This window comes from Narcine bancroftii, chromosome 3 (genome assembly GCF_036971445.1).
Source record: "Narcine bancroftii isolate sNarBan1 chromosome 3, sNarBan1.hap1, whole genome shotgun sequence".
Taxonomy (NCBI): Eukaryota; Metazoa; Chordata; class Chondrichthyes; order Torpediniformes; family Narcinidae; genus Narcine; species Narcine bancroftii.
The window spans coordinates 230,644,911-230,662,375 of record NC_091471.1 but is presented as its reverse complement, the minus strand read 5'-3'; the positions used below and the strand labels follow the sequence as shown (position 1 = coordinate 230,662,375).

General features: G+C 50.4%; 2 protein-coding genes across 5 annotated transcripts; one reads left to right on the top strand and one right to left on the bottom strand.

The window, feature by feature from the left end:
- Positions 1-4,201: 4,201 nt before the first annotated feature.
- On the top strand, positions 4,202-12,968 carry LOC138758220 (zinc finger protein 787-like). Of its 4 annotated transcripts, none has more exons than XM_069926836.1 (3): positions 4,202-4,392; positions 9,094-9,204; positions 11,544-12,968. In XM_069926836.1, the coding sequence occupies exon 3, from the start codon at positions 11,554-11,556 to the stop codon at positions 12,850-12,852; it is 1,299 nt and encodes a 432-aa protein (XP_069782937.1). In that variant the 5' UTR covers positions 4,202-4,392; positions 9,094-9,204; positions 11,544-11,553; the 3' UTR covers positions 12,853-12,968. The 4 variants fall into 4 exon arrangements, with proteins under 4 accessions (XP_069782937.1, XP_069782935.1, XP_069782936.1 ...); XM_069926835.1 differs by lacking the exon at positions 4,202-4,392 and adding an exon at positions 4,704-8,230; XM_069926834.1 differs by lacking the exon at positions 9,094-9,204.
- A 2,030-nt stretch (positions 12,969-14,998) lies between these two features.
- LOC138756405 (myeloid-associated differentiation marker homolog) lies at positions 14,999-17,159 on the bottom strand. The gene is made up of 2 exons (XM_069922898.1): positions 16,936-17,159; positions 14,999-16,293 (listed from the first exon to the last, which is right to left on the bottom strand). Exon 2 carries the CDS (start codon positions 16,287-16,289, stop codon positions 15,411-15,413), a length of 879 nt encoding a protein of 292 aa, XP_069778999.1. The 5' UTR covers positions 16,290-16,293; positions 16,936-17,159; the 3' UTR covers positions 14,999-15,410.
- Between the last annotated feature and the right edge of the window lie 306 nt (positions 17,160-17,465).

Genomic DNA, 17,465 nt, shown 5'->3' with positions numbered 1-17,465 from the left:
CACTGTTGGCATTCTCATTATCCTGTTGTCTGCACCGTTGGTGTCCGGATGTTCCTGTTGTCTACACCATTGGTGTCTGGATGATCCCTGTCTGCACTGTTGGTGTCGGGATTTTCCTAATCTCTACACCATTGGTGTCTGGATTTCCCGATGTCTGCACAGTTTTTTTTTTAAATTTTTAAATTTTTCACACCATAAACCACATTGATCAAGATACATATATTTTCCTTTTCAAATATATACAGTGTCATTTTCTCCCCCCCCTCCTCCCATCCCATTCTCCCTACCTACCCCCCCCATTCATTTAAAGTACCAAATCTAAGATACATTAAACCAGTCAAATAATGTTGTCACTCAATAAAAATAAGCAAGAAATTCCACTGAGTCAATTCTTTTCATTTTCTTCTCCTTTTGTTATGTTAGGTGGTAGATGTCCCCGGTAGGTTTTCTCTATTGTGTTTCATGTATCGCTCCCATATTTGTTCAAATATTTCATTATTATTTCTTAAATTATGTTATTTTTTTCTAATGGAATACATTTATTCATTTCTATATACCATTGTTGTATTCTCAAATTATCTTCTAATTTCCAGATTGACATAATACATTTTTTTGCTATGGCTAGAGCTATCTTAACAAACCTTTTTTGAGCACCATCCAAATCAAGTCTAAATTCTTTGTTTTTTTATGTTACTTAGGAGGAAGATCTCTGGGTTTTTTGGTATATTGTTTTCTGTAATTTTATTTAATATCTGGTTTAGATCTTCCCAAAATTTTTCTACTTTCTCACATTTTCAGATTGCATGAATTGTTGTTCCCATTTCTTTTTTACAACGAAAACATCTGTCAGATATTGTTGGGTTTCATTTATTTAACTTTTGAGGTGTAATGTATAGCCTGTGTATCCAGTTATATTGTATCATACGTAACCTCGTGTTTATTGTATTTCTCATCGTTCCGGAGCATAACTTCTCCCATGTTTCCTTCTTTATCTTTATATTTAAATCTTGTTCCCATTTTTGTTTAGTTTTACCATTTGTTTCCCCATTCTCCTTTTCTTGCAGTTTAATATACATATTTGTTATAAATTTTTTGATTATCATTGTATCTGTAATCACATATTCTAAATTACTTCCCTCTGGTAACCTCAAACTGCTTCCTAATTTGTCCTTCAAGTAGGATCTCAGTTGGTAATATGCCAACACTGTATCTTGAGTTATATTATATTTATCCTTCATTTGTTCAAAGGATAATAATCTATTTCCTGAAAAACAATTTTCTATTCTTTTGATCCCTTTTTTTCTCCCATTCTCTAAAGGAAAGGTTATCTATTGTAAAAGGGATTAACTGATTTTGCGTCAGTATTAGTTTTGGTAATTGGTAATTTGTTTTATTCCTTTCTACATGAATCTTCTTCCAAATATTGAGCAGATGATGTAATACTGGAGAACTCTTACGTTGTACCAATTTTTCATCCCATTTATATAATATATGTTCAGGTATCTTCTCCCCTATTTTATCTAGTTCTAATCTAGTCCAATCTATCTTTTCCCTTGTTTGATAAAAATCTGATAGGTATCTTAATTGTGCGGCTCTATAATAATTTTTAAAGTTTGGCAGTTGTCAGCCTCCTTGTTTTACCATTCTGTTAATTTATCTAGTGCTATCCTCGGTTTCCTCCCTTTCCATAAAAATTTCCTTATTATTTTCTTTAACTCCTTGAAGAATTTCTCTGTCAAGTGTATTGGCAATGCCTGAAATAGGTATTGTATCCTTGGGAAAATGTTCATTTTAATACAGTTTATCCTTCCTATTAGTGTTAGTGGTAAACCTTTCCAATGCTCTAAATCGTCCTGTAATTTTTTCATTAGTGGATAATAATTGAGTTTATATAGATGGCCTAGGTTTTTATTTATTTGTATACCTAGGTATCTTATTGCTTGCATTTGCCATCTGAATGGTGATTCCTTCTTAAATTTTGAGAAATCCGCATTATTCATTGGCATTGCTTCACTTTTATTTATGTTAATCTTGTAACTCGACACTTCTCCATATTCCTTCAATTTCTTATGTAATTCTTTTATTGATATTTCTGGTTCTGTTAAGTATACTATAACGTCATCTGCAAATAAACTGATTTTATATTCCTTGTCTTTTATTTTTATCCCTTTTATTTTATTTTCTGTTCTTATTAATTCTGCTAGTGGTTCTATAGCTAACGCGAACAATAAGGGTGATAGTGGGCATCCCTGCCTTGTTGATCTGCTTAAATTAAATTGCTTTGATATATATCCATTTACTTTCACTTTTGCCAATGGCCCCTTATATAATGCTTTAATCCAATTAATATACTTCTCTGGTAAATTGAATTTTTGCAATACTTTGAATAAATAATTCCATTCTACTCTGTCAAAGGCCTTCTCTGCGTCTAAAGCAACTGTTACTGTTGGTGCTTTATTCCCTTCTACTGCATGAATTAAGTTAATAAATTTACAAACATTGTCTGTTGTCCCTCTTTTTTTAATAAATCCAGTTTGGTCTAGATTTACCATTTTAGGTACATAATCTGCTAATCTGTTTGCTAATAGTTTAGCTATTTTCTTATAATCTGTGTTAACTCCGACAATGGTGTCGGATTGTTCCCGAGGTCTGCACCGTTGGTGTCGGATGTTCCTGTTGTCTGTACTGTTGGTATCCAGACGTTTCTGATCTCTAACACTGGTGTCCGGGTGTTCCTGTTGTCTGCACGGTTGGTGTCTGGATGTTCCTGAAATCTATACCGTTGGTGTCTGGATGTTCATGGTCTGCACCACTGTTGTCTGGATGTTCTCGTTTTCTGCACCATTGGTGTCCAGATGTTGCTGATGTCTGCACAGTTAGTGTCCACATAATACTGTTGTCTGCACGGTTGGTGTCCGAATGTTCCTGATGTCTGCACAGTTGGTGTCCGGACGATCCCCTTGTCTGCACTGTTGTTGTCCGAATGTTCGCGATGTCTGCACCGTTGGTGTCCGGATGCTCCTGGTCTGTAATGTTGGATCCAGATGTTCCTGTTGTCTGTAACTTTGATGTTCCGATGTTCCCGAGGTCTGCACTGTTGCTGTCCAGATGTTCCTGGTCTGCATCCTTGGTACCCTGATGTTCCCGTTCTCTCCACCGTTGGTGTCTGGATGTTCCTGATTTGTCACCATTGTTGTTCGCATGATCCTGTTGGCTGTACCACTGGTGGATGTTCCTGATGTCTGCACCCTTGGTGTGCGAATGTTCATGGTCTTCACCATTGGTGTCCGGGTGTTCCTGTTGTCTGCACCGTTGGTGTCCGGTTGTTCCCACTTTCTGCACCATTATTGTCCAGGTGTTCCTGGTCTGCAACGTTTGTGTCCGCATGTTCCCGAGGTCTGCATCGTTGCTGTCGGGATGTTCCTGTTGTCTACACCATTGGTATCTGGATGATCCCAGTATGCACCGTTGGTGTGGGTATGTTCCCATTGCCTTCACAGTTGGTCTCCGGATGTTCCCATTGTCTGCACCGTTGGTGTCCGGATGTTCCTGATGTCTGCACTGTTCGTGTCCTGATGTTCTCGAGGTCTGCAACTTTGTTGTCCGAATGTTCCCGATGTCTGAAACTTTGGTATCGGGATGTTCCTTGTCAACTGCAACGTTGGTGACCGGATGTTCCTGTTGTCTGCACCGTTGGTGTCTGTATGTTCCTGGTCTGCACCGTTAGTGTCCGCATGTTCCCGAGGTCTGCACCGTTGGTGTTGGGATGTTCCAAGTCTGCACCATTTGTGTCCGAATGTTCCCGTTGTCTACACCGTTGTTGTCCGGATGTTCCCGTTGTCTGCACCGTTGGTGTCGGGATGCTCCCGATGTCTGCACCGTTGGTGTCGGGATGTTTCTGGTCTGCAACGTTTGTGCACGGATGTTCCCGTTGTCTGCACCGTTGGTGTCCGGATGTTCCCGATGCCTGCACCGTTGGTGTCCGGATGTTCCCGTTGTCTGCACCGTTGGTGTCCGGATGTTCCCGTTGTCTGCACCGTTGGTGTCCGGATGTTCCCGAAGTCTGCACCGTTGATGTTCAGGTGCTGCAGGGGTTTGGGATCCTCTGACAATTCATCTGAAATGTGAAGGGTCTGTGAGTATGTTTAAATTTATATTTAGTTGCGGAGCCAACCTTTCGCCCGTGGAAGGGAATGATCAGTGTCCACGCAGTGTCCCAACACGAAACGTGACGATCACAGCTGGACCAGGGCAGAATGGCGGCTGGATTAGCCAGAGTGCACAGCGGGCGTGAAAGTGCCCTTCAAAAGGATGGAGAGGAAGGCGCGCACGCGCAAAGCGATGATACTCGCATGCGCAGACGGAGTGGAGTGGAGAGCGGAACAAATATCGGTGAGAGGGGGGAGAAAAATAGAGCTAGAGGAGGGGGTGGGAGGGAGAGAGAGGGGAGAGAGAGAGGGGGGGAAGAGAGAGGGGAGAGAAGGAAGAGAGAGGGGAGAGGGTCAGAAGAGGGAGAGGAGGGGGTAGAGAGGGGAGGGAATAGAGAAGGGAGGGGAGGGAGAGAGAGAGGGGGAGGGAGAGAGAGGGGGAGGGAGAGAGAGAGGGAGGGTGAGGGAGAGAGGGAGGGTGAGGGAGAGAGGTAGGGGAGAGGAGAGGGGAAATATTGAGGGGTATGGAGGTTGGGGAGAGAAAGTGGGAGTGAAAGGTGGGAGGGAGAGGGAGAGAGTTAGACGCCCTTCTAGTCTGTGTTGAACCTTTTTATCTGCCTCCTCCCACTGACCTTCTCTCAGTCCATAACTTCCCATCAATGGACCTGTCCAAATTCCTCTTCATTGTTAAAAATGAGCCCACATTCACCACCTTAGCTTGCTCCAAAACCCCACCACTCTCTGTGTGAAAAAGTTTCCCCTAAATTTTTCCCCTTTCACCCTTAACCCATGTCCTCTGGTTTGGATCTCACCTCCCCTTAGTGGGAAATGCCGATCTACATTTACTCTGTCATAATTTTACTCCCTCATAATTTTAAACACCTCAATCAAATCTCCCCTCATTCTTTTACGCTCTAGGGAATAAAGTTCCAACCTGTTTAACCTTTCCCTGTAACTCAGTTCGTGAAGTCCAGGCAACATCCTAGTAAATTTTCTCTGTATCTTTCTATCTTATTGAGATCTTTCCTGTAGTTCGGTGACCAAAAGTGCACACAATGCCCCAAATGTGGCCTTACCAATGTCTTGTACAACTTTACCATCACATTCCAACTCCTGTCCTCAATACTTTGATTTATGAAGGCCAATGTGCCAAAAGCTCTCTTTCCAACCCTGTTCGCCTGTGATGCCACTTTCAGGGAATTATGTATCTGTATTCCCAGATCCCTCTGTTCTACCACAGTCCTCAGTGTCCGACCGTTCACCGTGGATGTCCGACCTTGGTTTGTCATTCCAAAATGCAGCACCTCACACTTATCTGCATTAAATTCCATCCTCTCTCATTCTTCTAAATCCCAGCGAGTTCAGTCCCAGACGATTTAATCTCTCTTCTTAGGCCAACCCCCTCATCTCTGGAATCAATCTGGTGAACCTCCTCTGCACTACCTCTAAGTGAGGAGACCTGATCTGCTCGCAGTTCTCCAGATGCGGCCACACCGGTAACTTGTACAGTTACAGCAGAACCTCCCTGCTCCTAAACTCAATCCCTCCAGCAATGAGGGGCCGACGTTCCATTGGCCTTCTCAATAGCCTGCAAACCGACCGTCTGCAATGTACTCATGAGCACTCCCACGTCCTTCCGCCCGGCAGCATGTTGCAATCACTCACCGTTTTAATAATAATCTGATCCTCTTTCCAAAGTGGATACTCTTAACATTTGCCAGCATCGCACTCCGTCTGCCAGAACCTTGGCCACTTGCTGAACCTATTGATATCTCTCTACAGACTCTCCGTATCCTCTGCACAATTTGCTTTTCCACTCAATTCAGTGTCATCACCAAATGTAGACACACTACACTCTGTCCCTATGTCCAGATCGTTAATGAACACCATGAACGGGCCAAGCACCGACCCCTGTGGCACCCCACTCATCACCAATTGCTAACCAGAAAATCTGGTTGTCCCCCAACCCTCTGTTAACTGATCCTCTACACATACTAAATCATCTCCCCCAACTCCATAAACCCTTACCTTCTGTACAAGTCTTTCATGCAGCACTTCATCGAACACCTTCTGCAAATCCAGGTTAACAACGTCCATCTGCTCCCCTCTACCACCCTAGTTATAACCTCAAAGCACTCCAGTCGAACAAAGAACACTGCAGCAAAATCCACACCCTTTGCCCCTCAATGTGGTGCCGACCTATGTATTCCTTCCTAAAAAGTACTAAACCCTCCCTACCCCGTAAATCCTCTATTTTTCTTCCATTTGTGTATCTGTCTAATGTTCCAGCCTCCACCACCATCCTCAACAAGGCATTCCAGGCCCCCACAACTTTCTGTGTGAAGAAACATCCCCCTGACATCTCCCCTAAACTTCCCTCCCTTCACTTTGTACACACGTCCTCTGGTGTTTCTGATCCCGCCCTGGGAAACAGGTGCTGACTGTCCACCCTATCGATGCCTCTCAGAATCATGTCGACGTCTATCAAGTCTCCTCTCATCTTTCTACGCTCCAAAGAGAAAACTTCCAACTCTGCGAACCTTGCCTCATAAAGACTTGTTTCCCGATCCAGTCCACATCCTGGTGAATCTCTTCTGCCCCCTCTCCATAGCTTCCACATCCTTCCTGTAATGAGGTGATCAGAACTGAGCGCAATTCTCCAAGTGTGGGCTCACCAGAGATTTATAGAGTTGTAACGTGACCTCTCGACTCCTGAATCCAATCCCCCGACTAATGCATTCCTGCATCCCACAGGCCTTCTTAACGATCCTACCAACCTGCGCAGCGACCTTGAGGGTTGTAGGGATTTGGACCCCAAGGTCCCTCTGTTCATCCACACTCTGAAGTAACCAACCATGAATCCTGGTCTCAGCCTCCTGGTTTGTCCAAAATCCATCACCTCACCCTTGTCCAGATTGAATCCATCTGCTACTTTCCTGCCCAACTCCGCCTCTTCATGCCGGTCATTTATAAAAATCACAGAGCAAGGGGTCCCAGAACAGATCCCTGCGGCTCCCCCCACTAGTCACCGACCTCCAGGTAGAAAACTTTCCTTCCACCACTATTCTCTGCTTTCTTCCTACAAGCCAGTGATTTATCCACATGGCCAAGGTTCCCCTGATCCCATGTTTAGTGACTTTCTGGATGAGTCTCTCGTGGGGACCTTGTCAAATGCTTCACAAAAAGCCACATAGATCCCGTCTACCGCCCGACCATCAATTTCTCAAACAACTCAATTAGACTTGTGAGGCATGAACTCACCCTTACAAAGCCAGGCTGACTATCCTTGAGTAGACTGGATGTCTCCAAATGCTCGTAGATCCTATCATTAAGAATCCTCTCCATTTGTTTGTGCACCACAGTAAGTTTGTCAAACAGGACCTACCTTTTCTGAATCCACGCTGCGTCTGCCTGATGGATCCATTCCATGCCCGGTGCCTTGCCTTCTTCCTCTGTGACAGCTTCAAGCATTAGGTTTAGATCACTGGGAAGGTGGGATCTGTGCTGACAGGACGGATTGCATCTGAACTGGAAGGGGATCAATATCCTTGGGGGAGGCTTGTTTGCCTTGTCCTGATGAGTTTAGACTAGATTTGCAGGGGAAGGAGAACCAGTAAGTTTTCAAGCAGTCAGTGGGAAGGAGGAGGATAAAGGTCGTGCGAGGACTGCATGTATAGATAGAAATCATAGGTTTGTACACGATAAAGGTGTTCTCAGGTGTGTTTAATGCAAGGAGAGGAGGACAAGTTTAGGACATGGATTGAAATGTGGGATTATGATGTTAATCGTGAGACTTGGTTGCAGGAGGGGCAGCTCAAAGATCTGGGGTTCGGTTAGTTCAGGCATGATAGAGGGGGGAGGAACGAAAGGGGAAGGAGTGGGATTGCTGGTCAGGGAAAATATCTCAGCTGTGCAAGGTCAGGAAAGCTGGGAGGGTTTTCTACAAATACCACATGGGTGGAGCTGAGGAATGGGAAAGGTGCGACCACACCACGTAGGGCTGTGTTATGGACCGCCGATAACCCTTCCCCGAGAAGGGTTGGAATCTGCGCCTCGGAGCCGGCGACGGTACATTTGGGAAGGTACGTCTTTAGCCATAAGGGCAAAGAACCTCAGCCTTTACAGACCTGGAAGTGCCTGGAGAGAATTGGAGGAGCAAATCTGTAGAGAGAGAGAGAGAGAGCAGACCGATGTAAGAAGCAGAACGTTGAGATAGTGGGAGATTTTAACTTTCCACATTTTAACTGTGAAAGGGCTGGACGGCTTGGAGTTTGTCTAAATCAATGTATAGAGGTACCAATGAGAGGGAGTGTAAAACTGGATCTCCTATTAGCGAACCAGACAGGATAGGTGCCAGATATATGTGTGGAGGAACATTTTGGGTCCAGTGATTATAATGCCATTAGCTTCAAGTTCTTTATGAAGAAGGGATAAATCTGGTCCCCACACTGAGATTCTAAATTGGAGGAAGCCAAATATTGTGGAAATGAGAAAGGATCTGGGAAGAGTGGTTTGGGACGTGTTGTTTTCTGGCAAGGGTGTGTCAGGTAAGTGGACAGCCTTCAAGGACGAAATCTTGAGAGTGCAGAGTTTGCGTGTTCCTGTCAGGATTAAAGGCATGGTCGGCTGGCTCGGGGAACGCTGGTTTTTGAAGGATGTTGGCAATCTAATGAAGAGAAAGAGGGAGGTGTAGAGTAGGGATCGGCAAGGAGCTAATGAGGCACTTGAATATGGAAAATACTCCAGGAGGAAATCAGGAGGGGAAAAGAAGATGCAAGGATGCTCTGGCAGATAATGTGAAGGTAAACCCCAAGGGGTTCTACAGGGATATTAACAGCAAAAGGATAGTAAGGGGCAAGATTAGTTCCCGAGAGGATCAGAGTGGTCAACGATGTGTGGAGCTTCATGAAATGAGGGGATGATCTTACACAGTTTTATGCATCAGTATTTACTCAGGAATCTGGCCTCGTGGATAAGGAAGGGAAACAAACAGAAGGGCCATGGAGCAGATGGAGATTAAGGAGGAAGAGATGAAGTTGCCTTACAGCAAATAAAGGTAGAAAAATCCCTGGGCCGGATACGATATCCCCTCGGACTTTGAGGAAGATGAGTGTAGAAATTCTAGGGGCCCTGGATGATCTATTGGCCAGAGGTGAGGTGCCAGAGGATTGGAGAGTAGCTCGTGTTGTCCTGTTGTTTAAAAAAAGGGTCCATAAATAAACCAGGAAATTATAGGCCAGTGAGCCTGACGTCAGTGGTGGGTAAGTTATTAGGAGTTCTGAGAGATCAGATATAGAGATGGTTGGACAGCCAAGGCCTGATTAAGGACAGTCAGCATGGCTTTGTGCTTGATAGGTTGTGTTTAATGAATCTTGTAGAGTTTTTCGAGGCGGTTACCAAGAAGGTAGATGATGGAAAGGCTGTCGATGTTGTCTACATGGACTTTAGTAAAACCTTCGACAAGATCCCACATGGGAGGCTAGATCAGAGATTCAGACACTGGGTATCCATGGAGAGGTTATAAACTGGATTTGAAATTGGCTGTGTGGGAGAAGCCAGAGAGCAGTGCTGGATGAGGCTTCTCAGACTGGAGGCCTGTGACTAGTGGGGTCCCTCAGGGATCGGTGCTGCAACCATCATTGTTTGTCATCGTTATCAATGATCAGATGATCATGTGGTGAATTGGATCAGCAAGATTGGAGGCTTTGTGGACAGAGAGGAAGGTTTTCAAAAATTGCAGAGGGATATGGACCAACTGAGAGAATGGCCAGTAAATGACAGATGGAGTTTAATGCAGAAAAGTGTGAGGTGATGCATTTTGGAAGGACAGACCAAGGTAGGTGATACACAGTAAATGATCGGGCACTGAGGAGTGCGGTAGAACAGAGGGATCTGGGAATAAAGAGACATTGTTCCCTGAAAGTAGCGTCAAAGATGGCCAGGGTTGTAAAGAGAGCTTTTGGGACATTGGGCTTCATAAATCAAAGAATTGAGGACAGGAGTTGGGATGTAAAGTTGTACAAGACATTGGTGAGGCCACATTTGGGGCATTGTGTGCACTTTTGGTCACCAAACTACAGGAAAGATTTCAATAAGAAAGAAAGATGCAGAGATTTACTAGGATGTTGCCCAGACTTCAGGAACTGAGTTGCAGTGAAAGGTTAAACAGGTGATGACTTTTTTCCCTGGAGCATAGAAAAATGAGGGGAGATTTGATAGAGATTTACAAGATTATGAGGGGTATCGACAGAGTGGATGTGAGTAGGGTTTTCCCACTTAGATTGGGGGAGATAAATACAAGAGGTCATAGTTTTAAGATGGAGAAAAGATTTGGGGGAACATGATGGGGGAGAGTTCTTCACTCAGAGAGTTGGTGGGAGGGTGGAACGAGCTGCCATCCGACATGTGCTTTAAGAATATATTGGATTGAGACATGGATGGGAGAGGCCTGGAGGGTTATGGAGTGGGAGCAGATCAGTGGGCTAGGGAGATGATGGCCACCACAGGCGAGCCTATTTTCTGTGCTGTGTTAAACTAACTGACCTATGGTTCCCCATCCCTTGTCCACATCCCTATTTTATTTTGAGCAGGAGGGGTGATGTGCACCATTTCCCAATCTGCCTGGAGATGTTTGGGAAATTATCACCATAGTTTCTGCCTTTCAGTGGCCCGGGATGCCTTCGGCCAGGCCCAGGGGACTTTGGACGTGCAGGTCCCCACCTCCCATAACATCCAGAGCATCAGTCTTTGGCACATCAGGCGTGTCCTCCACTGTGACGAACGACACAAAATAGTCCTTCAAAGCCCCATTCCCTAATATATCCCTCTACTCGACTTCCGATGGGCCAATCCTTACTTCAGCTCCCCCTGGAGATTATATAGATAAAAACTTTTGCTGTCTGTTGTTGTTTTCACAAACCTTTCCACCTTCCCCCTACTGAGAGCTCGCTTCATGGTTCTTTGTTCCTTCTTAAGGGTTTATCAATCTTCTCGTTTCCCACCACGCCCAGCGACTGAACGCACGAGCTTTTGGTTGGAGACCTTCCTCCATCTCAAGGCCCACACACTGACTGTTCTTGCTTTTACGTGGAATATACTTCCGTGGAGCAAGTCCCTCCACTCTTCCTCGACCACCCCTCCGTGTAGCCTGCATTCCCAGTCTCTCCCCCCACTCTCCCCCCCCAGAGAGGGGGAGAGGGAGAAGGGGGAGGGAGGTGGGACAGAGGGGGAGTTAGAGAGGAGAGATAGTTGGTAGAAAGTGGGAGGGGAGGCACACAGAGAATATCAGCTTTGCAGTATTAACACTTTCCCTCTCTCCCTCCCTTCACTCCCCTTTTCTCCCCCCTCTCCCTCCCTGTCCCTCTCTCCCCCTCTCCCTCTCCCCCCACCCAATAGCCCTCTAGTGATGGACGTCCCTGCCCCGGCCTACACCTGCGCCACATGCGGCGATGGCTTCAGCCGCTCCCACGCCCTCCAGCAGCACCTGCGGGTGCACGAGGGTCAGCGGACGTGTGGCCGGTTCAGCTTTACCCGCTCAGAGGCCGTGTCCTCCCTGCACCAGTGCAACTGGGGTGAGCGACTGGGGCTGTGCGATGTGTGTGGCAAGGCCTTCACCGTGCCAGCCTTGCTGGCCCGCCACCAGGCCCGGCACGCTGGGCGGGAACCTCGGGTCTGTGGCTTGTGCGGCCTGACCTTTGCCCTGGACTCCAGTCTGCGGGCCCACCGCCGGCTGCACTTCGCCGCCGAGTCATTCCGCTGTGATTTGTGTGGGCGCCGGTTCGCCCAGCGCCGGCAACTAGTGAGGCACCAACTCTGGCACGGCCCGCCCGAGGCTTTTGAGTGCCCGCACTGCGGCAAAGGCTTCACCCAGGAGCGCTTTCTGCGCTGGCACGCCCGCATCCACACCAGCCTGTGGGCTGGGGAGGCAGATCCCGGGCCTGGTGTCGCCGTGGAGATAGGCCAGGGGCCTGGGGTTGCTTTGGTAATGGATTTGGGGCCTAGGGTTGCTGTGGAGGCAGGCCCAGGGCCTGGGGTTATTGGTGAGATGGGTCAGGGGCTTGGCATCACTGTGGAGACAGGCCCAGGGCCTGGGGTTGTTGGTGAGATGGGTCAGGGGCCTGGCATCACTGTGGAGATAGGCCCAGGGCCTGGGATACCCGGGGTGTTGGATCAGGGTCCTGAGGTCACTGGAGTGATGGGTCAGGGGCCTGTAGTTGCCATGGAGACAGACCCGGGGCCTGGGGTTGCTGGGGATATGGGTCATGGGCCTGGCATTGCTGTGGAGACGGTGCCTGGGGTTGCTGTGGAGATGTGTCAGGGGCCTGGCATCACTGTGGAGACAGGCCCAGGGCCTGGGTTTGTCAGGGAGATGGATCCAGGGCCTGGAGTTGCTGGAGAGGTAGGTCCGGGGCCTGGCGTTGCCACAGAGGTGGGTCACAGGCCTAGTGTCACCATGGAGATGAGTCTAGGGCCTGGAGTTACTGGGGATATGGGATTCAGGCCTGAAGTCACTGGGGTGACAAGTCCAGGGCCTTGGGTCACCGGGCCTAACATCACCACAGAGTCGAGCCCAGGGCCTGGGGTAGCTGCGGCAACGGGCCTGCTGCCTGGCGACAATACTAGTATGAAAACATGGCCTGGCTGTGTTCCTCCTGCCTGTCCCAGTGTACTGCAAACTGAGGGGTTGGACCACGTTGATGTGTGACTTGTTGGCCTTGAGGCGGGCGCTCGGGGATGGCGAGACTGGCTGCTCATGGCACTGCTCCCTGTTGTCATTGGAGTCCCCGCGCCTTGCAAAGTAATTAAAGATCTATTTTCGCGGCCTGCCTTGGCGCGTGTGTGTATGTGTGCGCGCGCGCGCTCCCTCCAGTGAGCTGGTGTTCATCAGGGTTCCTGACTGGGGATCGAGTCCAGGGCCAAACAGAGAGATGTGGAACATGACAGGGAGATGGCGGACCCAGCGGGAGCAGGGAGAGGAGGCAGCGCTGCCCCGTGGCATCCAAACGCCCGGCCCTGCGATCGCCAGTGGACCATGAGGGGTTGCAGACTCCGGGGAAGCAGAGAAAGTGGCGCTGGGCAGCAGAAAATGGGATAGCTACTCCCTCCCCTCACCCTGTTCTGAGGAGCAGAAGGAGAGGAGACGACCCGTGGGGGACTGTGACGGATCAGTGAGGGGGCAGGCTGTGGCTGAGGGACTGAGGGAAATTATCACAATAGTTTCTGCCTTTCAGTGGCCCGGGATGCCTTCGGCCAGGCCCAGGGGACTTTGGACGTGCAGGTCCCCACCTCCCATCACATCCAGAGCATCAGTCTTTGGCACATCAGGCGTGTCCTCCTCTGTGACAAACGACACAAAATAGTCCTTCAAAGCCCCATTCCCTAATATCATATCCCTCTACTCGTCTTCCGATGGGCCAATCCTTACTTCAGCTCCCCCTGGAGATTATATACAGATAAAAACAAAGACTGATGCTCTGGATGTGATGGGAGGTGGGGATCTGCACGTCCAAAGTCCCCTGGCTGAGGGACACACAGGCTGCGGCGGCTGGAGTCTGCGATGAAGGGGCTTGCACCGGGCTGGGGACTGCAGTGAAGGGGCTCACGCTTGGCTGGAGACTACGGTGAAGGGGCTCACGTCGGGCTGGAGACTGCGGTGAAGGGGCTCGCGCCGGGCTGGGGACTGCAGTGAAGGGGCTTGCGCTGGACTGGGGATTGCGGTGAAGGGGCTCGCGCTGGGCTGGGGACTGCAGTGAAAGGGCTCATGCCTGGCTGGGGACTGCGGTGAAGGAGCTCGCGCCACCTTGGGAACTGCGGTGAAGGGGCTCGCACCAGGCTGGGAACTGGGGTGAAGGGGCTCACGCCGGGCTTGGGATTGCGGTGAAGGGGCTGGCGCTGGGCTGTGGACTGCGGTGAAGGGGCTCGCACCGGGATGGAGACTTTCCGGAGGGGGTATCAGGTATCGGATTCGGGATGTGAAAGGGTGCTAGAGGGTCCCTGACCGTGTTGGAGATTTGGATCTGGAGTCCGGGGATCGCCGATGGTTTGGACTGGGCTACAGGGGCTGGAGGTGAACCCATGGAGACTCAAGTGACTCTGGGCGGGATTCTGGCTTCTCCCTCTCTGACTGTAAGAGGCACTTAAGGCAGTCTCTGCTGATGGCAAATCTCTCTGCCTTACAGCAGCCAAAAGGGAATTTTGTGAAATATTTCACCGGATTTATTATGTGACAGTAAATGTCCCTGCTCTCTCCCATCATCTCTCTCTCTGCACATCTCTCTTCACTGTCTCCCCTCCAACCCGTCTCACTTGACACTGACAAACAGCTCTCCAACATTCCCTGCAGATCCAGGTTTCCTCTGGAATTTCACCGTTGCTGTAGAAACAGGCGAATACTCTGTCAAATGTTCCATCCTCCAGGAATGAACAGGAACAGATCCAATTTCCAGAGAGTAAACCATCAGGCAAATGCATTCAGGCCAGTGGGATCAGTGTAGGGATGGACACGGAGCTGTGGGGAGGGCGGGGGTGGGGGGGGGCAGTGGGATCAGTGTGGGGATGGACACAGAGCTGTGGGGAGGGTGGGGGGGCTGGGATCAGTGTGGGGATGGGCACAGAGCTGTGGGGAGGGAGGGGGGGCAGTGGGATCAGTGTGGGGATAGTCACGGAGCTGTGGGGAGGGAGGAGCAGTGGGATCAGTGTGGGGACGGATATGAGCCTGTGGGGAGAGAGCGGGGCAGTGGGATCAATGTGGGGACCGACACGGAACTGTTGGTAGGGAGTGGGTAGATGTTGAGTTTGAGGTTTGTGTGTGCTGTCGGGGTGGTCAACGATAAACCAACACACAAAGCAGCTGGTGAAAAAGCAGTATATTTGAGATACGACATGTGATACAGATGTAAAAAAAACTATCAACATTAACAGGCCAAAAAGAGATAGGAAAAGTTTCCTCACACAATCCCGGGGTGGGTCACAGGGTGAAGCCCCCTCTCCCCCGTCCCGTCACACACTCCCATGGTGGGACACAGAGTGAATCTCCCTCTCCCCCTCATCCCATCACACACTCCTGGGGTGGGACACAGAGTGAAGCTCCCTCTCCCCCCGTCCCGTCACACACTCCTGGGGTGGAACACAGAGTGAACCCCCCATCTCTCCCCGTTTCATCACACACTCCAGGTCTGTCCTCCTCATGCCATCTCGTCCCACCCACCCCGTTGACCCCCCTCCCATCGGTCCCCCCACCCTGCGGACCCTCCTATCAGGCCTTCAGGCGGTTCGGATGAACACCAGCCTTCCGGAGTGGACGAGGTCGGCCACATAGACGAGCAGGTTGAAGGCGGTGAGGCAGGCCACAGCCACCTGCAGGTCCCAGGAGCAGGTGCCATAGCCCGGGCAGTGGGAAGGCCTCTGCGGACTTCCATAGCGCTTGTCGAAGCAGTAGATGGGCCACACCACAGTGGCGCTGACGTAGAGCAGGCCGCAGAGCAGGGCGTAGGCACCCAGCGAGCGCTCGAGGGGTGAGGGGAGCCAGGCCGTGCGCTCCGTCACACACAGGAGGATGACAATGACTGCCAGGATGAAGCAGATGCTGTAGACTGCCAGGCACCATTGCAAGGCCGGGTAGCGGGTGTAGCCAGCGCCGGGGACGAAGACGAAGATCACACAGGCCGTGAAGGCCTCGACCACCTTGAGGAGGCCCGGCACAGTAGCCATGTAGCCGCTGGTCTCCCCAGGCCTTGCCCGGCTGTAGGAGACCTCAGCGGCATAGGCCAGAGTGGCCAGGCAGGAAAAGATGGTGGCAGATATGGTGTAGCCCTTCTCAGAACGACCTGCCGCATCCACGAAGTATATGGGATAGATGATGGAGGCCGAGAGGCAGAGCAGGCTGCACAGGGCTGCCAGGGCGATGGGGGCGTTGCGCCAGGACACGGGGGCCTTGCCCACCAGGCCCGTGAGCTCCAGCAACAGCACTAGCGTTGTGCCGGTGAATGAGAAGATCCAAGCGAAGATGCACCAGCTGCCCAGCCTACCCGACCAGGCCCCGGCATGGATGACCAGACTGAAGGCCAGGCAGGTGAAGAGGGCTGCTGCCAGCCGGCAGAGGCCCAGCCGTGAGGTCAGGGCCTGCAGGTTCAACAAGGCCATCGTCCTGGCAGGAGGAGAGAGGAGGGTGTGTCAGTACCAGAGTGGCAGAAGCCGAATTACTCCCAGCGCACAGGTAATCTCAGCCCTTGGGACAGTGGGTCTGGATGGAGAACCCAGTCCCAGAGTATACCTGCATTAGAGGCCCAAACCCAGTGTGGGCCTGGATTACAGGTCCTGGAGTATATGCATTTCCCCCCTCCCTGACAGTGCACTACTCCCTCAGTCCCGGCCCTTGGATTGTGGGCCTTGTTCCCGAATTATGGGCCTCGTTCCCCGATTCTGGACCCTGTTCCCAGATTCTGGACCCCTTTCCAGATGGCAGCTCTCCCTTTGCCCGACAGCGCGGCGCTCCCTCAATCCCAGCAATGATATCATGGGGATGTGCCTGGTCAATGAGTCAAACTCCCTCTCCCGGGACCACAAAGGGGTTGGGAAAGGGCCAGGGTCTTTGAGTGTTCTCTCGTCTCAGCCTCCGGCAGTGGCATAGCAGGCCGTGGTGGGGCTGAATGGCCTCCTGTCCCGCGGGGTTTCCAGGAAGGTCTTCGGCCCAGGGTGGGGAGTGGGCTGGTGGTTGGGCCCTTTACTTACTTTACTTATGCTGGGGGACGGGAGGGGAGGGTAGGGAGAGGAGCGAGCGCTCCCGTACCTGAATCTGGTGTTGCCCGTTTAATTCCAAGCGGTGCTGGGACACTCCCTTGTTGCTCTCCTCCCTAGTTGGATCTTCACGTCTCTCTCCACCCGTTATCCCTCTTTATCTCCACCACTATCACCCCTCAATTTCCGCTCTACCTCCCCCTTACACTAACTCTCTCTCCCCGTCACTCTATCTCTCCGCCTCTCCCTCTCCCCCTCTCCCTCTGCCTCCCTCTCTATCTCTCCGTCTCTCCCCTCCCTCTCCCGCCCCTTCACACACACACACACACACACAAGGCTCCTGTTATGGTATGCCTCCCCAGCCAGGGTGTGGTTCTGTCAGCTCCCTGCCCACAGCCTGAGTAGTTTCCTGCCCGAGCGCTGACTCATGTCTCCCACAGAGGGGAGGTGAGGTTGCAGTGCTGAGACTTCTGCTCAGTCCACCCTCATTTCCTGCAGCTCACTTCCAAATTCCACCCAAAGGAACGTGGCTCTGCAGCTCAGCTCCCCCTTCCTCTCCCTCCCCCTCCCTCTCCTCTTTCC

Coding starts and splice junctions, on each gene's coding strand:
- LOC138756405 (XM_069922898.1), bottom strand. CDS start 16,289: ATGGCCTTGTTGAACCTGCAGGCCCTGACCTCACGGCTGGGCCTCTGC.
- LOC138758220 (XM_069926834.1), top strand. CDS start 11,554: ATGGACGTCCCTGCCCCGGCCTACACCTGCGCCACATGCGGCGATGGC.